General features: G+C 40.4%; 2 protein-coding genes across 14 annotated transcripts in view; one reads left to right on the top strand and one right to left on the bottom strand.

The window, feature by feature from the left end:
- Positions 1–12: 12 nt before the first annotated feature.
- sgce (sarcoglycan, epsilon) lies at positions 13–16,200 on the bottom strand. 7 transcript variants are annotated; one of them, XM_037795940.1, is made up of 12 exons: positions 15,917–16,200; positions 8,225–8,347; positions 7,801–7,958; positions 7,255–7,327; positions 5,660–5,858; positions 4,897–5,059; positions 4,033–4,247; positions 3,584–3,610; positions 2,925–3,113; positions 2,015–2,058; positions 528–565; positions 13–434 (listed from the first exon to the last, which is right to left on the bottom strand). In XM_037795940.1, the coding sequence occupies exons 1-12, from the start codon at positions 15,963–15,965 to the stop codon at positions 384–386; spliced, it is 1,329 nt and encodes a 442-aa protein (XP_037651868.1). In that variant the 5' UTR covers positions 15,966–16,200; the 3' UTR covers positions 13–383. The 7 variants fall into 7 exon arrangements, with proteins under 7 accessions (XP_037651868.1, XP_037651867.1, XP_037651863.1 ...); XM_037795939.1 differs by having other exon boundaries at positions 7,801–7,970; positions 15,917–16,199; XM_037795935.1 differs by lacking the exon at positions 15,917–16,200 and adding an exon at positions 11,963–12,275.
- Positions 10,698–24,538, top strand: part of ppp1r9a (protein phosphatase 1, regulatory subunit 9A) — a 68,832-nt gene continuing 54,991 nt past the window's right edge. For 3 of the 7 annotated variants that reach the window (XM_037795928.1, XM_037795929.1, XM_037795925.1), the window contains exons 1-2: positions 21,095–21,479; positions 22,832–24,365. In XM_037795928.1, coding sequence (XP_037651856.1) covers positions 22,977–24,365 — 1,389 coding nt within the window. In that variant the 5' untranslated portion in view covers positions 21,095–21,479; positions 22,832–22,976. Of the gene's footprint in view, positions 11,645–21,094; positions 21,480–22,098; positions 22,478–22,831; positions 24,366–24,538 lie in introns of those variants that run through there. The other 4 variants (XM_037795931.1, XM_037795930.1, XM_037795926.1 and 1 more) reach the window with 3 other exon arrangements.

Raw genomic sequence — 24,538 nt, 5'->3', positions numbered from 1 at the left:
TCCAGTAAAAAATATTTTGAAAGAATTTATTGTTATCATGTGACACAAATACATATAATTAATAACACATGACAACTAACGCATTTCCATGTAAAACTCCCTTTTTTCCTCTAAGAGGTTCATTGTGCAAAGCAAGTAGAAATACAAACATAGTTTTTAACATTTACAAATATTTCAAAATATTCTAATGTGTTTTTTTATAATCCGCTAAGCTCTTTTGATCTCTTTCACACTCACTCTTCAAGGTGGAAGTGCAATATGGACGATAAATCTTTTGTAAAGACACTTTTGAGGCATGCAGATTGGCACAAATGTTAGAAAAAAACAAAGATATGGATATGAAAATCAACACCCGTCAACACTCTGACACCCGTTGTCTCTGGTCACAAATTCAGTGCTTCGGCCACCTTTCTCTCTTCAGGAATACCATTTACCTAGAATGAATACAGAAGACATGAGCTGAAATACCACATGAATCAGCATGAATTATCTCAACACTAATTCATTAACAGACTAACAGCACCTACCTCCAGCCTTCGAAATGTTGACATGACATAATTATCTCCTTTGTTAGCAGTGAACAGAGAGAGCAGCAGGTTAGTGTTAAGAGCCGTCATGCAGCTGAACACCATGAACACAGGAGGGCGCTCACACACCAACACCAGAATTACAGACACCACTAAAACAGAAAGTAAAGTTCTTGTGCCTGATTTCTCGCAGAGCCGTAGCAAAAATGATCTGCTCTCATTAAAGGGACTATTTGTAACTTTCAGAAATGCTTCTTAACAGCGACACCTGTGGCCGTGAAATCAACGAAAGTCAGCGTCGGGCTCGCGCTTGCTCGCTCTCAATATACCTGAACGAGCATCACTCAAAACAGTGAGGCGACACACGTCAGCTAAAACCACAATATCACTCTATATTTCAGCTGCTTGGCAGTATTGTTAGCTGACCAGACGAAGGTCTCTCCATGAACATGATTTAGATCTGATCCTAGTGTTGGCTTTTCCTGCCAAAGTGCAGGCTGAGGCAGCGGGGCTCTCCAGCGTGTCTCCCTGCTCTCTCCGGCTGCAGGCGGAGAGAGCAGAGAAGACAACGTAAATCTCTGTAGAGCTCCGTCACTTCACAAGACACGGAAAACCTCTGTTGGTCTGGAGGAGCTGCAGCAGTTATTTCTGCACAAACGTCCCCTGTACATTCACTAGATATTCTCAGAGCTAAACTAACTCTTCTGCAGTGTGTAGTGAGCGCGCGTTCACGTCTGGAGGTGGAGCGAGCTGAGCTGTCTGAGTGAAGGCGAGCAGGCAGAGGAGGAGGGTACAGCGGCTACACGCAAACGCGCATATGCGAGCGCGCATGTGTGACGACCCGCTACATTTATGCGCGTACAAAGTTACAAATAGTCCCTTTAAACTGTGTCCGACTGAATAAAGTCTTGATGCTTGTACTTTTACAGTGACACAGGAGGGAGATAGTAAAAGGTCAGACTAAGTTTGTGTGCAATAAAGCAAAATAATTAGGGCCGCAACTAATGATTATTTTCATCGTCGATTAATCTATTATTTTCTCGATTAATCGATAAGTTGTTTGGTCTATAAAATGTCAGAAAATTGTGAAAAATGGCGATCCGTGTTTCCAAAAGCCCAAGATGACGTCCTCAAATGTCTTGTTTTAAAAAGTTTAAAAAGTTGGAATCAAATAATTTGACTTTAATCAAAATTGTTGGCGATTAACTTAGTAGTTGGCAACTAATCGATTAATCGAATAATTGTTGCAGCTCTAAAAATAACTCCAAAATGAATTATTATTGTCTGTATAGAGTCACCTTATTAAATGAAGAAATATGTCAGAACAACCTCATAATAACTAGTCAAAGCTTAAATGTTGCTCTGACATCTGCTCATGTAACTGAAGCCCATGCAAGCATCTATATTTATTTATTAGTCACATTCATAACACACATTCAGATGGAGTGAGGCAGATTGCTTATACAAAGGTTGAAGGAAATACTAACCCGATGGCCGTTGCTGTGGTATCGTAATCTGGTTTTGCAGATTTCTGAAATTATCAACAATGATATTATGGTTAACAGACATTCACACACATTGCAAGAGCCTTTTAGTATCATGTGTTGTACTTATATTAGCACATTTTTCTGAGTTTCAAGCCCATTAGGAAAAATCATGGGACGGCTTGAAGCTCTTAAGCTAAAGTCATATTTTCCGAAGGCCTGACTGGCTTTAGCTGTAAACATGGTACTGTAAGAAGCCCTGAAAACAAGATTAGACAATAATGGTATTGTTTTAACTTATACGTATTTCCCCTATATACTGACGCCTGTAAGCCATATATTCTAATAATGAGCATGGGTGCATTTCACGTGCTGTGTTACCACACACGTGCATTTCCCCTCCAACCCAAACCAAATAATTAGGGCTGTCAATGGATTAAAATATTTAATTGCGATTAAATGCAAATTAAGTACACATTTTTTATCTGTTCAAAATGTACCTTAAAAAGGAGATTTATCAAGTATTTAATACTCTTATCAACATGGGAGTGAACAAATATGCTTGCTTTATGCAAATGTATATATATATTTGTTATAGGAAATGGGCATGTCTGTAAAGGGGAGACTCGTGGGTACCCATACTCTCATATCTTGGGATCAGAGGTCAAGGGACCCGTTTGAAAACGGCCATGCCAGTTTTTCCTCTGCCAAAATTTAGCCCACATTTGGAGCGTTAATTATCCTCCTTCACGACAAGCTAGTATGACATGGTCGGTACCAATGGATTCCTTAGGTTTTTTAGTTTCATATGATACCAGTATCTTCACTCTAGCTTTTAAACTGCGCTACTACTACTTTTGTAGTTACTACTTCTACTACTTTGACAACCCCTACAAATAATCTTTCAACTCACGTCTGTGTCTGCATGAGGGGCATGCTGGTGGTCTCGTAGTTGTCGGGGTGGATGGGCGGCACCACCTCGCCGCTGACTGGGTTGAAGACGGGCAGCGTGGAGAGGGGCCAGGAGATCTCCCGGTTCTTAGACATGCTGCGCAGCTCTTTGCTGGACTTCTGGATGGAGCTGTGGTGGACCAGCTGGATGCTGGAGAGGGGGAGTGAAGGCGGCGACGTTAACATGTATTGTAGCTCGTGTTGTCGTGGTTTGGTGGTGTTAATTTGTCTCATCCCGTGTGCAATGCTTTATTTATGAAAATATTTGAACTCGTATCAGCTATGGCAAGCTCTGCACTCAATTCATGCATGCACAACAGTAATATAACCTCCTATCTCTGTGACTTCTTTACCTCATCTGACTTATGGTGCAAGATATGTTCTTAGTCTCCCAGATTTGATGTGCTTAAAAGCAATTTGTTACTGATCTAGACATAGATATTTTTGAGCAGCCCATTGGATGAATGGATGTCAACACGCAGATGAGCACATGAATGGTTATGAGAAAGCCGTCAATGACAACATAGATGACAAAACTGCAAACCAAAGAGAGAGGAGGGGGAGTGGGACAGAAACAGACCCAAAAATAAAAGGAAAACACAGGAGAGGTAAAACACTTACTCTGGTGTTTGCATGTTTCTTTTTTCCCTAGAAACAAAACAAAAATGGATGAATTAAATACTAATATTAATAGTTAAAGAGACATCTACACACAAGTGAATGGATTGTTGGGTGGAAATGGTGATGGGACATTGAGTGAACGAGGGGGCACGTCTCTCCCAGCCTGTAAATGATGGAGAATGATGATCGATGTCATGGCTACGCTTCCAAACATCAACATGTACACGATGAAATAAACAAAATGCTGTGGCAGATATTCATGGAGAACTGAAATTAGAAATGGACCATACAACTGGATGGTAATGACAAGCTGCAATTCCAGTCCAGATTATCTAAATATCCTGCACTATCCATCCTGTCTAGTAATAGTTTCTGTGCTTTGTTCAAATGTTTGTTGGGGTGTCTGGGTGCAGTATTTGCATAAAAAGTATAAGACCAAGCACACTTACACCCCTTCCCGTCGGCAGCACATAGTGTAGCCGAGGATGAAGAAGAGGACTAGTGCCACGGCGGAGGGAACAGCCAGCGTGATAAGGAAGTCGGAAAAGTAGTTCCGGCCCATCAGAGACTCAGACGGGGGGTTGTATTCCCCAAACTCAGGCAGGATCCCGGTGCCCGGGTCGGGACGGGTAATGTATACCGGGACCACTTTGTGTATGTCAACCTGAAGACATAAGGCGTAGGTAATTCAGCATTTGTGGAAAAAAGGTGTAATGTTTATTCATGACAGCATTTAGTCAAAAACATTGCTTATGGAGCACAAAGAAGAGTAGTTTCTGTGTTATCCTCTTGCCTCAGCATTAAAGGTATAGTTCGAGTGTTTTGTAGTGGGGTTGTTTGAGGTACTTATCCATAGTCAGTGTATTACCTACAAAGTAATACAGTGGTGTGGACGGGGATGGTGGCAAAAAGTATTTTAGCCATGTAAAAGAAAGGCTCACCTAAAAAAATCAATATGTATAAGCTATATTTAGAATATTTTCACCGCTTTATCTTGCTGTCAGACATCCCTTTCCTTCTCCTTTCTGACGGGGAACTGAACTCAAAGTGAAACTTATTTCACTTTCAGTTCAGTTCGCCGTCGGAAAATATTCTAAATATAGTGTACACTTAAACGGATATCAATTTTTTAGGTGGGCCTTTCTTTTAGGTGGCTGCAATGCGTTTTCCTGCCGGCCACGTCCACAGCAGTACATTGCTTTGCTCCAGTGCTGGTACTCCTGCTGGTAACCCCACTTCAAAAACACACAAACTATCCCTTTAAGGAACCTGCAATTTTCAATTCAGGGAAATCTGTACAAGGCAATCCTCACCAGAGAGATCTTACACCAATCGATGTCAAACTGAGCCCTGAACTTCTTGTCGCAGCTGATGACTGGCTCCATCTCTTGACTGCAGCGCAGCTGGTTATGTGGGCTTTCCACCTCCCGCAGGCACGACGAGAAGGGAACATCAGCGCCAACCATCACATACACTCTAGGGGGAGGCGAGGAGACGGGGAAATACAAAGCATGAGGAGAGAAGAGGGAGCCTCGTTTTACATGTTTATGCTGCGGCTTGTAATAGTCAGAGCAATTCTCCTCCACTGAGACGTTCTCCTACACGCTTTCATCTTCCAAAAACGTCGGCATGAATCTTTGATGCACAACTTATGGCATTTCATGTGGGCTTCTTCATTCCCCTCTGAACTAGACCAGCTGACAGTATCTGTCAGTGCTGACGGCCAAGTGCACTCATGTAATTCGCAGCGAACTGCGGATCCCCAGGGCCCAATTAAATAAAATGTCAACATGATGCGAGTGGGCTGAGAAATAAGCGATTTGTTTGATTGAGAGAGGTGAAGAGGAGGAGAGAATCTTTACGGCTGTTAAACCTCATGCTTATTGTGTATGAGAGGAATTATACCTAAATCGTAACACTATTCCTGCACTTAGTTTGGTTTTTAAAATGCAAAATCAATGCAAAGTGCTATAAAATTAACCTGATTTAGCTTTGTGACTGGATCATATTTCCTTCAGTATGAAAGAGCACTCTGTGTATTTGTTGCAATACAAGTCCGGCCTTCACAATCCTCACCCTTCCTTGAGGTTGTTGATGGGCAGGGGCACGCGGCCGCCACGGTCCAGCGCCGAGGTGATGTTTATGGCGTTGAGGCGCTCAGGCTGCCATATGTTCTTCACCGCTCCCAGGAAGTCGCCCAGCACCTCGCTGGCCAGCATCTCCTCCACGTTCATGTTTTTGATGTAAAACTCAGCCTGGTAGGGCAGAGGGAACTCTGTGAAGAGGGAGAGAGGTGAAAAAGGTGAAAAATGGCAGTAAGATGAGGGAGGGAGAAGACAGGAGGGGCAGCTACAGCGGCGTTCTGCTGGCTAAGACATCATTAATACTTTATTACTGCTGCATCAGTTGACACTGACTTCACCAGTCTGACCAGCAGACTCTGGTGTGTCTGTCTCCGCTCTGTTATGACACGGCTTCCTTCTGGGGGCAGATGGCGGATGACATCACAGAAAAAGAGAGAGTGATGTCAAGTTGGCGCTGCGAACATCTGCCGAGCGTTCAACCAAATTCAGTACATATTGTGCTGCATGTACCGCGACTGGTCAACAAGCCACTGTGCAAACATGCAGATGTGCACAGATGTGAGGTGCAGTCACTCAGACGAAAAGGAACGGCTGCTTCCTATACGCAGATATACCGTTATAATTTATAACCGTAATTGTACCAATACAGGGCTATGTGTTCACACTTTCAATCAATCAAACTTTATTTGTATGGCACCTTTCATACAGGTTAATGCAGTTCAAAGTGCTTCACAGATATGACTGAAAAGCCAAACGTGAGACAGAACCGGGAAAACAACAAAAAAAGACAAAAAATAATTCAACATTGTGATAATTTGAGACCAATGCACGCAAGACAATAAAATCATAAAAATGTAATACAATTAAATTAAAAGCTATAATGACAGTAATAATAGTAAAACTGTTTGAGGTAAGAACTAGATTAATAAAATGACGATAAAATTGAATAATATTATACAAATTAAATACAATAAAATAAGTGATTAATAAAATGACGATAAATTAAAATAAAATTATACAAATGAAACACAATAAAAATAAGTGATAAATAAAATTTCAATCAAATAAAATAAAATTATACAAATTAAATACAATATAATAAGTGATTAATAAAATAACAATAAGATTAAATTAAATTATAGAAATTAAATTCAATAAAATAAGTGATTAGTAAAATAACAATAAAGTATAAAGTTTGGCCACTTAAAAACAATAAAATAAGTGAATAAAATAATAACCATTCTTAATGAAAGGCCTGGCTGAATAGGTAGATTTTAAGTCTACGTTTATGTGTTTACAGAAGCCACAACATATCATACTGATTTATGATGGCCAACCTGTGATACTTTGTTTATCTAAAGACAATAACTGATTCAGACTGTCAAAATATTCTCACCACACAGGCTTCGGCAGATAGATCAATATGTAATGTTGTTTTTCTTAAGCAATGATTGATTAGTTCTCATTAGTTCAACATTTCCAATACACCATTTAAGTACTGAATGTGCCCTCAGGAATTAATCAGGGAAGGTGCACAGTCTGATCTCTGTTTGCTTTAGGCTCTCATACTGTACTGGCACCTCTTACCTTCCGTGCCCATGATGTTTATGACCAAGTTGTGCCGCGCCGTCTCGAAAGTGCGTCTGTTATAGGCGGTAATCTGCAACACACAGGGGTGAAAGTTTAAGCCCAGATCAGTGCAGCTTATATAGCAGCAGCCCTCTGGACAAGGCTGAGCTAGATACACTACGCAGGCTCTGTACCCAACTGAGACGCCGCATATATAGGCTATATGGGCGCCGCTGGGAACGCTAAGCCTTTTGGGAAAAGAATTTCTACAGTGGCTTATGGGGGACAAAGAAAGCATAAAAAAACATAATGGAATTCAAGTCTGAAGACTCGTAGCGTAACGCTGCACTATGCTACTACTAAATGCATGCAAATCAGCTGTGCTCAGTAAAATCAATTCAAATGTGCTACTACTCCGTTACCTTCATGTTTCTGGTTAAGACTACAAATGTCTTCCATTTAAATCGCTGGATATGTCAGAGTCTTTTAATGTAATGCTTTCATGTTCAACCCTTATTAAACAGAAGCCTTCATCTTCACTTTGACAGCGGTCCAACCACCCACCTCTATGACAGAGGGCTTGCCAGCGTGCGTTGCGGTGGGGGAGCCATAGAGCACTCCGTCGCTGTGCTGGGTCCTCTGGATGTAGCGCAGCCAGCCGGGCCGGTCGGGGTAGCCCATCAGGTTGGTGTTGAATGTGATCGGGTCACTGCTGGCATCACCTGAAGGCAAAGCTGTTTATTGAGGAGGAGGGGGGGGGGGGACCCCAATGATCGGTTATGAGTCAGAACCAATTCAGTAATGTACATTTAGAGCCATTAGCTGGATTGTGGATGTGTTGCCAACAGCAGCTAAGCATTTTCTACCACTGAAATATAATGAATGGGCAATGCACTGCCAACAACTAAACTGTACGAACGTTTTAGTCATTTAGATAATCAAAAATGTGTATTAATCTGCAGAAAGTGTGAATGTGATGGTGTTATACCTGATTTTGGGTAAGGAGGAAACTCTCCTTTGAAGTACTCTCTCTCCAGAACATGGACGAAGAGCACTCCTGCTGATGGGTAGACGTTACGGTCTGCGTGCGACCTCGACAAGATGGTGACCACTGAAACACAAATTTCAAAACAAAAAGAAAAATTAGCTCCTGAAACTGGGTATTGTTTCTGTGTGTTTTGTTGAATGTTAATGACCTACCAGCGGCATTAATTGGAAAAGAAGAGAGGGTGAAAACAAATAAAGTAGTGCTGTCAAAGTTAACGCGATAATAACGCACATTCGTTTTAAAGACACTAATTTCTTAGGCGCATTAATGCAATCAATCTTTTGGAGGTTGTAGCAGGCTCAGTTTTAAAGCTACAGTGAAGATACTGGTATCATATGAAATTAGAAAACGTAAGGACACCATCGGTACCATGTCATACTTATACCATGTACCATATTTACTATTTAAGCATATTTCTTTATGCTAAATGCAGTACCTGTGAGGCTTTCTGGATAATATTTGTCATTGTTTTGTGTGTTAATTGATTTCCAATAATAAATATATACATACAGTACCATAGAGCATGCATATTTGCCCATTCCATGTTGATAAGAGTATTAAATACTTGACAAATCTCCCTTTATGGTACAATTTGAACAGATAAAAAAATGTGTGATTAATTTGCGATTAATCATGGACAATCGTGCTATTATTCGTGATTAAATATTTAAATCAATTGACAGCCCTAAAATAAAGCAAAAAAAAGCTCATACTGATAGATTTGTCTATGTTTCTTGCCTGGCATCTGCATTCTCTTGAAGGTTAAATGCATTCGCTTCACACAAGGATGCAAAAAACAGCCAAGCGTGAAGGCGTCAACTCACATTATTAGGTGCCGGAAAAGACTATGATTTTGTACATAATAATAAGAGCATGCTGCTAAACCAAAACAATGAATCTCAGGGCCAAGGAGCCGAGGTACTGTGAGTAAGAGCAGCAGTAATGAGACTGTACTGAGTTGTTTTCATGCCCTCCTCCCACTCTGTCTCCATTATGTCTCTCTGTTTAGCCCCACTCCATTTCAAACACAAACATTTAGTCGTTATTTGTGAAGGGCATCGGCTCGGAAAATGGCAGCCCCTTTAACAAAAGTTTACACAATGTAAGACTGGAGGTGAATTGCGAAGCTCTCTCCTTCTCTTTGCATCGTTCCCTTTCACTATTTCCCCCCTTCTCTTGCTCACTTCTTTCAACCTCTAAGCATTTTTGTGAAGCGTTTCTTCTCTTCTCACTTTTTTCCCCTCCTCTCTCTCTCTCTCCCTCAGTGGGTGGGCACTCCATTTTTAATCACCATGGGAGACTGAGAGTACAAGGAGGAAGAAGAGAAGAAGGGAGAGAAAACTGTAGATCTGTGCTATGAAGTGCAAGAGGAGGAGGAGGGAAAGAGAGTTTGGACTGTTCTCGCCTGCAGATATATTAAGCAGTGACAGGAAGGCATGAGAAAGTGTGTGTGGCACCTTCTCACTAACAGATTTTCATTATTGTTTAACCCCTGCTTCATCTTCTCATTAGCATCAAACCAACATATTACTACATAACTATCATCAGCAGCATCATAACATGAAGTGGGCTTCTGTTACTGCACTGTGATCCTTGAACAGAAGCTGATTTCCAACAAGGAGAGTCTCTGAGTAATAGAGCAGGATTTACATTTTAATCCATGAAAGAGGAAGCCAGTATGTGATCTTTGGTTGTTATCTATTACCAGGGTGCACAAAGGGGTTATCGAAGATTAGGTGACACAGTAAGCTGCAGATTATTAAGCAAGTCCACATCTCACAAGGCCAAATTGCCTGACTGCAATCTACGGATGATGAGCTGCTGGAAGTTATAAAACGGTCCCGTATGTATGTGTGTTAAACTGGGCTACATCTGTGGCCACAATCACTGAACTGGCCATATGTCCAATGTCCCCAAGGGCTCGGCCACAGCTAGACACAATCAATAGCATTTAGCGGCCACTGAATGTGGTGTTGCCTATATAAACCTGAGGTTATTATATGCACCACATCTCTTTCTAAGAACAGATTGAGGGAACCACCTGAGCTTGACTAATCCACACCGTGCTCCTCTCCCTGCTACTGCAGCACCCGTGACATTACGATCGAGGTTATTCAGAGACCAGGAATAAAACCTCATTCAGTTTCAACACACCAAGTGATGAGTCGATTTTGCAAATCCCACACTGAATGCGCGCCGTGCTCGGATTCTTTTACCAGACCTGTTGGGCCTCATTAATTCTTCACCACACAAAAGGACCGCAGTCACACGCTCCTGGTCAAGGTCAAGTACTGGCTATTCTGTTCTGCTCAGAGACCCAACTGGATGCGGTGTAAACATTTGTGGCACGTCCACAGATGAGGCAGGCGGCACTTACACAAGGGGGGAGTCCAGATGGCCTGGTCTCACCTAATTGTCAGAGGAATAGGAAATGACCTATGGGATTTGAAATGTGTTTTGGCCTGTCAACATTAACGCTTTGATTCAACAAACAAGCATTTAGGCCTAACACACGCTCCTGGCAGCCTTATGTTCTCGCTTACAGCATCCTATTGGACTGTGTCTATCCCTCACCTTTGCTAAGTAAAGATCACTAACTAAGCTACAGCTAATAGCATCAGATCTGCTTATTTGTGGCGGGCTGACTTTCTGCCAGGCCTTCTCGAGGTGATCGACTGCAGCGCTCTTACTGCATGTAATACATCACCAATTACAGTTAATACTAGACTGTGCACTGGAGACTAACCTGTCGGATTCTGCAGTAGGACGAATGTAAAGACGGACAAGTGGACGCTGACACACGCAACAAGCTACACTTTTCCTGATAATTGGACTCACATATAAACTAAAGTATTCTCTTTACATTGCACATAATCATAATAGCTGACTTGCATTTGTTAGAAGATCACTGACAGGCCTTGGGGGAGGTGGAAATGCTTAACCAGATTTTATGCTCTTCTGGGCCGACCTTGGATTGGCTGAAGCCTCAGGAGTGATGCCTTAGTTAAAAATGCCACTGGCAAAGTAGAGACAATAAGCCACCCTTGTCCCTCTAATGGCCCTATAGCTAACTGAGTCCTCTGAGGCAAAGGCATAAGGGAGGATGTCCTTTAGTTCTGTCGAATCAGCTTTATATGTGCACGTCGTCCGGGTCAGGAGGAATGCATGTGCTTCTTTGGTGTTCGGCGGGGAAAGCACAGACAACAAGGATTGCTACTGTTTGTGCTGTTCGCAGCTTTGGTACTCTGCCCGTGACGAGTTCGAGCCTCTAAATGCAGACCTGGAAGTGAAAGTAGTCGGGTGTCACAACAAGCAGAAGGACAAGAAACAGCTGGTTCAATCTTCTAGCGCTCTATAAAGGTAAGCAAATCAGTGATTTGTCTAAAACGATTGGGTTGGTTAAGTACCAGTAACATGTTAAACAGAAGATTTGTCTCATAGTTAATGATTTAGGATAAAGTCTACTTCTAGCAAGGACACGGTTTAGACAACATTTAAATTCGGTAAACTTCTGTTACAGCAAAAGTAAGTGGGCCAAGTTTGTGGGACAGCAGACAACTGAAAACAATAACACCAGTATTAATGGGGAATCAGTTGAGCGTGTCACTGTGTTATGACAGGGGGGAGGGGACAGCGGGTCAACACATGAAGTGCACCACTGCACACACACCCACTCACCGTCTCTGTACAGGGCTGTTCTCTGCTTCGAGCCCATGGATCGCTCCATATGGGCATATCTCTCATGAAAAGCGGTGTGTTTGACATCATAGGCATGCACAATGTAGACTATTGGATCAATGAATAAAAGCATGAATGGAACAAGATTGTCTTTCAAGGGGCGTTCTGAACTACACATTCGGTTCGTTGCCAGTTTATTAGGTACACCTAGCTAAAACTAATGCAGTCTTTAATGCAACAGCTGTGCTGTAAAGACTCCCTTCATGAACGTTCACTTTTTAGATTAATAAAAAACAGTGGCTGACAGAAAAGTTTTAAGCCTTGATTTGAATGAATGAAGTTTTCTACAAGTGTGTTTCAGATATGCTGTGCATATATGCATGTGCAAATGTGAGGATTTTCTGCTTTTCTTTGTCATATTTGATATTAAACTGAATATATTTGGGTTTTGGACTGTTGGTCAAATAAAACAAGACATGAATATCTCTACCTTGGGCTGTGGGAAATGATAACTACATTTAAGTCAAGCCTGATGTTGCCTTAAACATAAAAGAATGATCCCAGTCACTTCCACACAGTGAGGCACAGCTTATTGATTAAACACTAGTATCAAATCAGTACTCGGTATGGGCCAATATCCAAAGCCCAGGTATCACTATCAGGACTGAAAAAGTCGGATCGGTGCATCCCTACTTTCTGGGAGTATGTTTCAGCTATGTGGTGCATAGAAAACTGAGAGCTTCTCAGTGGCAAACAAAAAAGTTTTAAGCCTTGATTTGAATTAATGAAGTGTGTTTCAGATATGCGGTGCATATATGTGAAAATGTGAGGATTTGATGCTTTTCTTTGTCATAGATGTCATTAAACAAAATATCTTTAGGTTTTGGACTGTTGGTCAAATAAAACAAGACATGGATATCTCTTCCTTGGGCTTAGGCAAATTATAATTACATATATAAATCACTATTCTGACATAACGAATAATGGATTAATCAAGGAAATCAACAGATGATGATTAGAGTAATTATTAGTTGTACCCTTGCATTGACACATTTTGTCTCGCTAAGACATACATCATTTAGTCCTGCTGTATTTTTTAAAGTGATAGTAGGCTGATTTGTAATTGTAAATGGATGTTAAAATTCAGGTATGACATTACAACCTTCATGAAGGTAGGAGTTGGGGTTTTTTTTAAATTCATTTTTATTTGGAGACGTTGACACTTTACATGATCAAGGAATTTACATGTTTGTAGCATGATGTAATGAGCAGCATGAACTTAAAAGAGTGTTTCCATTTTTTTCTTTTTTTAAGTGTACATATACAATAAACATCTCACATCTCACAACTACAGTAGCAGAGACGGAAAGAAAAAAAAAAGAAAAATCAATCAAATCAGGATTGCATTTAGCTGCGCACAATGTCTAAATAATGGGAACAAAATTTAAAAATAAGTTAATATAGGAAGGAGTTATTACAAAGCTGTTGTATTAGACTGCATTAGTTGTAGCTATGTGTACCTAATAAACTGGCAACTGAGAGTATATAGACCTTTTCAAGCTTGACAACATAAACATTATAAATGGGCCCCTTTGTATTTCCTGTTTGTTAACAAACTTGGAGCTGTTGCCCTAGCAACAGGATGGCAATGAAATGGTCTATATAAACAGTGCGTAATGTTATTACCACAGGTAATTAACTGTAACGTATGCTGCTAAACTAGCATTAGCTACTTAATTAGGCATCCATAACAACACCTGCTGGTCTACATATAACTGAAAAAAAGTTTTTTTTTACAGTGTAAGTCATACATCATTTAGTCCTGCTGTATCTTTAAAGTGTAAATGGATGTTAAAATTCAGGTATGACATTACAACCTTCATATAGGTAGGAGTTATTACAAAGCTGTTGTATTAGACTGCATTAGTTGTAGCTATGTGTACCTAATAAACTGGCAACTGAGAGTATATAGACCTTTTCAAGCTTGACAACATAAACATTATAAATGGGCCCCTTTGTATTTCGTTTATTATTATTATAATTATTATTCTTAACAACACAGCATAGTGTGAGCTGTGCTTGGTTTCCTACTGTCCAAATGTGGCAGTAAGTCCTCTTTTCATATAAATAATGCTAAAAACACAAAACGTCTCCCTCTCACTCACATCTGAACTGTCACAAGAGTCTCTAAAAAAAACTAGGAGACACATAGCGTAGCCTGCATACATACAAATATACATATATGCAAATACACAAAAACAAATAAGCCCCTCCATGTGGTATAATGGCATTACTGGATCTGAAATCATAATTTCATATAAAAAAAAATTAAATAAAAATAAAAGTAAAAATCAAAGGAATTGGTGAGAAAAAAAACATTGCTGTTTCACTGTGTGATGCCAGTTCAATGAATGAATTATTATTATTTCTGTATTATTATATTTGTTAATGAAGTAGCTACCAGGAAATAAACTTGGAGCTGTTGCCCTAGCAACAGGATGGGAATGAAATGGTCTATATAAACAGTGCGTAACGTTATTACTACAGGTAATTAACTGTAATATGCTGCTAAACTAGCATTAGCTACTTCATTAGGCATTCATAATAACACACCTGCTGGTCTACATATAACTGAAAAAAAGAGGGGTTTTTTACAGTGTAAGATAAACATCATTTAGTCCTGCTGTATTTTTAAAGTGATAGGCGGATTTTTAATTGTAAATGGATGTTAAAATTCAGATGACATTACAACCTTCATGAAGGTAGGAGTTATTACACAGCTGTTGTATTAGACTGCATTAGCTGTAGCTATGTGTACCTAATAAACTGGCAACTGAGAGTATATAGACCTTTTCAAGCTTGACAACATAAACATTATAAATGGGCCCATATAAAAATATATAAAAAATCAAAGTAAAAAATCAAAGGAATTGGTGAGAAAAAAAAAACATTGCTGTTTCACTGTGTGATGCCAGTTCAATTAACAAATTATTATTATTTCTGTATTATTATATTTGTTAATGAAGTAGCTACCAGGAAGTAAACTTGGAGCTGTTGCCCTAGCAACAGGATGGCAATGAAATACTATAATGGCATTTCTGGATCTGAAATTATAATTTCATATAAAAATATATAAAAAATAAAAGTAAAAAAAAGTCCACTGTGTGATGCCAGTTCAATGAACGAATTATTATTATTTCTGTATTATTATATTTGTTAATGAAGTAGCTACCAGGAAGTAAACTTGGAGCTGTTGCCCTAGCAACAGGATGGCAATTAAATGGTATAATGGCATTTCTGGATCTGAAATTATAATTTCATATAAAAATATATAAAAAATAAAAGTAAAAAAAAGTCCACTGTGTGATGCCAGTTCAATGAACGAATTATTATTATTTCTGTATTATTATATTTGTTAATGAAGTAGCTAACCAGGAAGTAAACTTGGAGCTGTTGCCCTAGCAACAGAGTGGCAATGACATGGTCTATAATAACAGTGCGTAACGTTGTTACCACAGCTAATTAACTGTAATATGCTGCTAAACTAGCATTATCTACTTAATTAGGCATCCATAACAACACCTGCTGGTCTACATATAAACACAGGCCTGCGAACAAGACGCTGTTTTCTCAAAGGTACGTTAATTAAAGCTGAAATGAATGACATGAACTAGCAAAGACAGCGTTATTAGTTATAATCCTCGTTTGAGATGTAAGGTAACGTAACAAAAACACGTCTCACGTTGACTGTGTAGCCACTCTTATACCGTATAACGGTATAGCTGTCTATTGTTAGCTATGTTTCCATGTCTCCTCCTCAGCCTCTTGGAAAAACTGAGCACAGTAGCTGAACAGCAGCATGCTAACTAACTAGCTCGCTAACTAGCATGGATGCCCGCATTACAGGCAAACAGCGTTAAAAACACACCGGATATTTAACCTATATATACGTACCAGTACCGAGCCACACCGCGACGGCTGCAGCGGACATGGTGCACATCATCCTCGTCAAACCTTACATGAAAAAGGCTGTTTTATCTAAACGCACACTGGTGGGTTTTGACAGCCATGATAATAATAAGCATCCTGCTGCATTCCTTCTTCCTCCTCCTCCTCCTCCTCCTTCTTCTTCTCCTTCACTGGAAACAGCTCCTCATTGGCTGCACATCTGGATGGAAAAAGATGGTTGTCTCGTAAAAAAAAAAAAATTGGGCAAAAACACACACGATGTGAATCAGAATAAGGAGAGTCACGCCTTCAGAAAATGGTGCTGTGGGATGTTGGTGGAGTTAAACTGGGTTTTTTTATGGCTGTATATCAAATACAAGGAGTGGCTGCTGCTACTGTAGATGTTTTTTTCTGTTGACCTCTCTCCTTCTGATCTAGGACAACATGTCATTGTTAGATGGATAGATAGATAGATAGATAGATACGTAGATAGATTGATGGATAGATGGATACATAGATAGATGGATGGATAGATGCATAGATAGATAGATAGATAGACAGATAGATAGATGGATAGGTAGATAGATAGATGGATAGATGGATAGATAGATGGATAGATGGATAGATAGATGGCTAGATAGATAGATAGATAGATGGATAGATAGATGGATAGATGGATAGATAGATAGATGGATAGATGGATAGATAGATGGATAGATGGATAGATGGATAGATAGATGGATAGATGGATAGATAGATAGATAGATAGATAGATAGATAGATAGATAGATAGATGAATAGATGGATAGATAGATGGATAGATGGATAGATAGATGGATAGATGGATAGATAGATGGATAGATGGATAGATAGATGGATAGATAGATGGCTAGATAGATAGATAGATAGATAGATAGATAGATAGATAGATGGATAGGTGGATAGATGGATAGATAGATGGATAGATAGATGGATAGATAGATAGATAGATAGGATAGATAGATAGATAGATAGATAGATAGATAGATAGATAGACAGACAGCTTTATTGATCCCCATGGGGAAATTCGATTGCCACCAAGTCAGACAACAGCAAACAAACAACAAAAACACAGTATTTACAATACACCAATAAATAAATAACATCATAAGAAGCCCTTTGAGACAAAATCAACAGCTGAGAGGTGCCTGGGATCTAGGCAAATATCTAAAAATTGTCATTACTGTTCGTTACTATGTAATTCTCTGCAAGCTCATTGTTCGCTAAATTCACCCATTTACAAGATGCTTCTTTTTTGATTGCTTTTGGATCTATCAGCTTGATAATTTCTTGATAATGCTGCCAAAATTTGGATTAAGAGTGTAAGAGCCGTATTGTATTATTTACAGTTTTTTGCATTTGATTATCATATAAAAAGCGCCTTGTGTTATGCTATCAAAATGTTTGACATACATTAGAATTTAGGTCAGTTAGTCATGTATGTAATAGAAAAGGCTTTTTATCTATATAGACTCAATGATGTGTGTTTTGCCCTGTTAAGATGTGCTCCTCTAGTCCTCCTATACTATTGGACAATGTGGGCGTGTCCCTTAAGTATGGTTAATGCTAGTTAGGCTTCATTCGAGCAGGATGGGGAGCAACAATTATTCTGACCACACAGACCACAGGTTCAGTTATTTTCCAGCGGAATTGGTCCGTTTTTGATAGTCCAAGATTTGTCATGTGGATATATTTTTGTTTGTTTTAATTTTCGTGGAATTAACTTTTCACTCATTATACGAGCCTCATCTTTGAAGCTGACCAGGGAGTGAGTGTCTGCAGAAGGCAAGTGGAAGTTGGACATGGTATAGTCTACATGAGTCAGAAACCTTTACATCGTGCTAGAAGTGGCGAGGACGGTTTAGAACAAGCTGCCACTACAAGGAGTTTTAAAGACAAACATACACAAACCATCACCTCATGACCCCCTAATCCCAGCTGTGAGAGGGCAGAGACATGTTTGAGAAGTCTGCTCCAATCTGACCAGAACCCCTGCAGAGACAGTCCTAGCAGACAGATGGTCATGTTTTGGCCCCTTTGGCTCCAAGTCAGGACTGCTAAAAGGGCTGTGGGACCCTTAATTCACCCCTCATGCTCCCTTGATGTCAGCATATCACTAAGAGAGCACTTTGATCCTGCAGTGAAGGATACTAGATCTGGCTACTGACCGTGTTGTCGTTGCATGGCTCTTGTTTGATAATTTGAAACTGGATTCCTGGCTTCCTCTGTGGTGATAAACATGATGCTATCCATCCTCGTGTGCTCTGCAGTGTGAGGCTGTTCTGTTCTCTCACCCTATCCCCTTAAGATTATTTTTAGGTTGCTTAGCAACATCTTCACATTGCCAATGATTGGACTGGGTATGAATGTATCACACAACAGTCACTCTATAAGTTAATACATGCGCTAAATGTGTCTGATACCCGATGTGATAGATGTGTATTGATTTGGATTGATTTCAGTCCAATTCTGTTTCGGTTTAGTCTGCCGTAAATTGCAATTTGCACTGTCCTGACATTGCTTGTTTTGGGCGGTGAGGCAAGATGCAACATCCCCACTCTCCTCAGAGGTAGGGATGCACCAATCCGACTTTTTCTGCCCCGGTACCGATAGCGATACCTGGGCTTTGGGTATCGGCTGATACCGAGGACCGATCCGATATAATCTTTAATTAATAAGCTGAATGCCTCACTGTGTGGAAGTGACTGGGATCATTCTTTTATGTGTAAGGCAACATCAGGTTTGACTTAAACTATGCTTTCCTAACTTTGTAAAACAAAATGTAACAAATAAATACATAGATACAAATTTAGTGAATTGTTAATTATTATTAAAATATTAAATCGTACACCAATAACTTCAAATTTAACAGGAATTACAATTCAGATGTAAACTTTTTTTTAAGGCAGCAACAAATTGGTTAAAACTTAAACAGGAATTAAAATTCCAGTATATAATGTATATAGCATATAAACATAGAATTGAATTTAATAAATCGTCCCTATTGTCACCAATATCCGATCCAGCTATTTGAGTCAGTATCGGCCCGATATCCGATCCAGTATCGGTATCGGTGCATACTCAGAAGTGAGGGCTGTTGCTAAATGGGGACAAACTGTAGCTCATGTTTCTTGTAGTGCAGCAGATACAACGGACCTTACGGCAAAGACACCATTTCATATAATATTTTACTCTATAAATTCAATATGCTGAAAAATGTGAAGGATCATGAGTAAAAATGGAACAACAGTAGTCTACCGTATAAAAAAGAACCAACATGTTGCTTTCAGTGAGTTCAGTATGGACTGAAATGGTTGGTTACATAATGTAATGTAACCATTGTGTAATGTAAATTGCATATTTTGGCAGATTATAAGACTGCACGGATTTATAAATGAGATTTACTTCATGGTATTTGAGAAGGTGACAAATACAGTCACAAATATCTAATTCAAATTTATGCAGCATAGGCATGTTTTAATCTGCTAAATCACACTTGAATGAATCGTAATTAAACTTTGATTAAAAATTTAATTTATAATATAATTTGTAATGTGTGCCTACAGAATATAACTGATAATCACGCATTTGGATGTTGACAAAGCTTCCTTTCTAGTGATTTATCACATGAATTCAGTCCCGTGCTTTGGGGTGACTCCTATGTAACCCAGCTAGAATTTTTGCACTCTGATCTTCTTTAAAACTGTTAAAATATTTATGCAAACCGATTCATTGGGGGGAAAGAGACTGCTAACTTGAGAAACCTTTGCATTTTTTGATATGCATTTAGCGTGAGTCTGTGAGAGATAGTGTTTGGAGCAGCCAACTTTGATATTCAGGGGCTTTCATTTCATGACATGTGGCTGACATTGCATATAGGCACATTAGTGAAAAACTGATGTTTTAAAATGAATAATACCCCTGTTAGACAGACTGCAGCAGTTTATTAATACACAGTAATGTTTATTCACTAATATTCTATATAAATTGGTCAATGTCAGTGTGTTTTTCAGTGGTGGAAGAAGTACTAAGATCTTTTACTTAACGCTTCAGTAGGCAACAATTTTTTTGGCATCATTGGGTAAAAATTCCATAATAACCTTTCAGCATATTATAATTCAAGTGCTCTGAGAGAAAACTAGACTTCTGCACCTCCTCATGGCTCTGTTTTCAGGCTTTAAAAAAAATCTAGCCTGTGACTGGAGGCTGTTCATTCAACAGAGGCAGCTGTCAATCACTCGGGAACTCCAACCAAACGGTCAAACTATTAGAAAGTTTGCTCCGGCCGGTGGGCAGTGCTTGGTATTTCCTTAACTGATCTCAACATGGCTGCCGGGTCACAAACTTTCTCATTTTACAGCTAAACAGCACACTTTTTTCATGTAAAGTTATGATTTTATTCTCGCAATATTACGATTTTTTTTCACGTAAAGTTATGACTTTATTCTCGTAATATAACGTATTTTTTTCTCCTAAAGTTATGACTTTATTCTTGTAATATTACAACTTTTTTTCTCATAAAGTTATGACTTTATTCTCGTAACATTACAACTTTTTTTCTCGTAAAGTTATGACTTTATTCTCGTAATATTACGACTTTTTTCTCGTAATATTGCGACTTTATTCTGGAAATCCCAGATTTTTTTCCCTCAATGTGGCCCTAATACTCCGTAGTACATTTGCACTTTGGCCCTCACTGCATTAGACTTATATACTATATACTTAAGACTATAAATTGTGTTCCCTTCATCACAATGCTCAAATGTTTTGCGGCTCCAGACAGATTATTTTGGGGGTTTTTTTTGCCTAAAATGTCTCTTTTGATAGTAAAGGTTGCTGACCCCTGGTCTGGTCCCTTATAAACTCATTTAGGACCCCCTAGTGGTCCTCACACCACATTTTGAGACACCATAATTTCAAACACCCATAGCCTGAATGGTCCTTGACTCTGTACCCCACCCCAAACCCCCATTGATGAACAATAAGCAGTGAGTAAAGTCCCAGTCTGCTGCTGTTGTGTGCTGGTATTTATGCCAGACTGCAGCTCACTGAAGCCCCCTCCGCGCGGCAGCAGCAGCAGATTATCGGACCAAACCATTGCCGCAGCCCAGTGTTTCAGCACCTGTCACATGAGGCTTTTACATTTGCAAATCACTGGCTACCATCACAGCTACGTGTGTTTACTTGTCTCCACCGCAGACGTATATCGGACCAGCCAATGCAAACGCTGCCACAGTGCAGCTCTGAGTGAGATGAGCTGCCAAACTGCACCGACACCCCCATAGCGCGACTGACTGGCAGCATCGCCCACTGCCTGCAATGGCGTTGTAGCGGCTCCAGTGTGTCCAAAACGTTTCTGTAGTGGCCGATGATACCATCCCGGACAATTTACCAGCGTGGGATAAGAAATGTGTTGTTTTTGGAAAGGTTTTTACAACAACAGCATCCTATATTTCCAACGAGTTTAGCCTCTCTGGATTACAGTTTGTGTTTTGCATCACGCGTCAAACGAAGCTGGAGCTACATGAATGTAAGTCTTTTGTTTTTGTAACATTGAAGCAACATCGCTGTGGTTTTTGTGGTTATAACTTTGATAATCCCAGAGGAAGGTCAGTCAATTATTATGTCTGGCCCATGCATACATCATCTGCAAAGGAGGGGGAAAAAAAATGCACATAAATACAGGTTTGTCAGAGTCAGAAGAGGGGGAAACCTGAGCTGTCATGTTGTGTGTGGTGTGGCTGATGTGCGGCTCTGCCTGTTTGTCTAATCCCACTGACACAATGTGAAAGCCTCAATTTCATCTTTCATCTTTCACCTCTAACTTTATTCGTCTCTGTGCGATATCCTCCGAAGAAGCAGCACAGGATGTTAATCAAGTTCAAGGATTTCACATAGGTGTTATCATGGACCATGCAATAGTCCAGCATGGTGAATAATGAATATTGAGCCAGGGCATTTAGGTGTCAGCCACTGCTGCTGCTGCTGCTGCATCCATACAGTTACATACCATTCAGCACAACTGAGATTAATGGATTCTCTAATGTCCCAGATGAATGTTTTTTTGTGTGTGTGTCATATTTCATCTTCCTCTTTGAGGGAATGTATTTCCAAACAGGATTAAACATTAATAGCAGTAGGTATAGAATATTTAATTACTAGCCTGCTACCCTGCTCTAACACAGTATTATTATAATAGTGGGTGAACTGCAAGTCTTTCAGTTCATTAAATGATTTTTTTTTTTTTTTATCTATAGGATATCAACACGTTTGGTGCATTTCTCTGTGCAGTAAAGGTTGTAACTGCATGCAATGCTTTGTTTGAGGGTTGGCATTTAGTAGGAAGCAGCATAATGTCAGTGATGGTTTAAAGAGCTGTGGGATGTGGCAGAGTACAAGGGTCACAGCTTACTATAGACAACAGAGGGAGTGGGAGTGAGAAAACAGAAGAAGAAGAAGAAGAAGAAGAAAATAGCCATATTTCCTGCAGCATAGCACCGGTTTAAACAGAAAGAGCTCATGTTTACAGTAAGTATTGATTTGAGAAGGTAAACAGTGCAGCAGTGCTGAAAAGACAACACAATCAGAGTGCTTTTAGTGTCCAATAGGCTTTTATAACTAGTACTCTTGTAGTAAGAGCTTTATTTTATCGTACATCAGCATCTTTGGCTCCCATGTTTCTGAATAGTGTTATTGATGGAACATGAAAATTATCTCTTTTCAAGCTTTGTAATCCTAATTTTGATGAGTAAGAGCCACTTTCAGTTTTATGTGATGTTATTGTGTGCATGTTTAAATAGTTATCTCTCTTGAACTCATATAATCATGCAGTGTTACAACATTTTTCCATCTTTATAACGTCTCTTTTTTTTATCTCTGCAGGTGTGAATGGGCCTAAAGGAACTATAACTATATTGGGTGGATCCGATTAGGCAGCGTCGCAGTAGGTCAAACTAAACTCCTCACTCCCACATTCTAATGAGGCCACGGCGATGCTGACATCCCCTCTGAATCCAAAGACATCATCATGCTGAAGACGGAGGCCTCGGGGGAGAGGACCAGCCTCCGGAGTGCCTCCCCTCACCGTAATGCCTACCGGGCTGAGTTTCAGGCACTCAAGAAGGCCTTTGACCAACCTCGGAAGGATGGGGACTGCAAGCCCAAAGACCAAGAACGGGTGAAACAGCCAAGGGGCCGCCAGTATGGGGGCCATGTCAGCCGCATTAAGGACATGTTCATGCAGATGGGCACAGAACCTGTGCCGGCTAAGGTCAAGGGTTGTGATGATTCCTCGCCGCAAAAGCTGGTCAAGCCCACCAACTTCATCAACAAAGCCGATGGGTCAGTGATAAAACTCCAGCATTCCGCATCAGCTGACAGGGTTGGAGGCGCTGGAGCAAAGTTCTCTGAAACCAGGAAGCTGTTTGAGCAGCAGTCACGTGACCAGTCCCAATCACCAGTCTTTCCATACGGACGTGATAAACGCGGTTCCCATGAGCACCTGGATGACTGGCGAGGCACAAGGTCTAATCGAGGCAGCACAGACTCCTTGGACTCACTTTGCTCCAGAACGGAGGCGTCCTCGCCGACTGTCAGTCAACTGAGTGCTGTTTTTGAAAATGTCGACAACCACAACCTAGGTGCGCCCTACAAAGGAGTCAGCAGACGTGCCCTCTACTCACCAGATGGGTTCCAACGCCCTGGAGGCGATGTCAGTGAAGATGATTCAAGACAATCTCCAGTTTGTGGAAACCACCAGAGCAGGTCAGGGGGAAAGTGTCCCACATCCTCGTCTTCTGAGGACCTTCTGAGCCCCAGTCCTAGGACAGAGACTTCAGAGCTGAAACCAGTACCACAAGAGAAAGAAGACAAAGCAGACAAGGTTGAGACTACGGGCGGAGATAGGCGGCGTCTTTCTGGGGTCACCACCAATGGTAGCCAGGTCAATGGTTCATGTGAGGAAGAGGAGAAACACTCAGAAACAGGAAAACATATTGAGGATCTAGTTGTGTCCAAAGCTTCAAAACCTAAAGATGATGCTGTGATTACCGACAAAGCTTTTGAAGATGCAACCCCTGAGCCATTGCCGACCCCGACTACACCAGCTGGGGAAAGCCAGGAGGATGGGGACGGTTCAAGAGAAGACAAGTCCTCTGAATCTCCCAAGGACCAGGCGGAAGAACACGATGAGGAATACACTGGGAATGAGCGGGTGATTTTTAACGCAGACGGGGACGCCTGTTACCAGGGTTGGGGGGAAAGCTGCACGGATCCTGAGGACGACCTCTACGGAGACGACGAGGATATTGTCTACGACCCGGGTTCTGATCTGACAGAGATTCCTGGTCTGCCACATGAGAACAAAGAGGACATCCCTCCAAAGAGGAAGATTCGTTTCAGCAATGCCCCCATTACAGTAAGTTGGATACTGAACAAAACTGTTGTGGAAGCCTTAATTGCGTAAACACACTGAACACAATCCAACATAAAAGCCCTTGTGCAGCTTTCATCAAAAGTAGGTTAAAACCACAGAAAGCTAATATTGTATTCAGAGCGTCCTTTTTATGGGCTCGTATTTATAGTTACTGT

Source organism: Sebastes umbrosus, chromosome 15 (genome assembly GCF_015220745.1).
Source record: "Sebastes umbrosus isolate fSebUmb1 chromosome 15, fSebUmb1.pri, whole genome shotgun sequence".
Taxonomy (NCBI): Eukaryota; Metazoa; Chordata; class Actinopteri; order Perciformes; family Sebastidae; genus Sebastes; species Sebastes umbrosus.
This window is presented reverse-complemented; position numbering and strand designations above follow the sequence as displayed.

Bases quoted from the DNA above. Each gene is read 5' to 3' on its own strand.
- sgce (XM_037795934.1), bottom strand. From the start codon at position 12,140: ATGTGTAGTTCAGAACGCCCCTTGAAAGACAATCTTGTTCCATTCATG. The intron at 8,348-11,962 runs GTGAGTGGGTGT...TTTGTGTTTCAG, and splicing joins AACAGCCCTGTACAGAGACG to TGGTCACCATCTTGTCGAGG. The intron at 3,611-4,032 runs GTAAGTGTGCTT...TTTTGTTTCTAG, and splicing joins TGCTGCCGACGGGAAGGGGT to GGAAAAAAGAAACATGCAAA.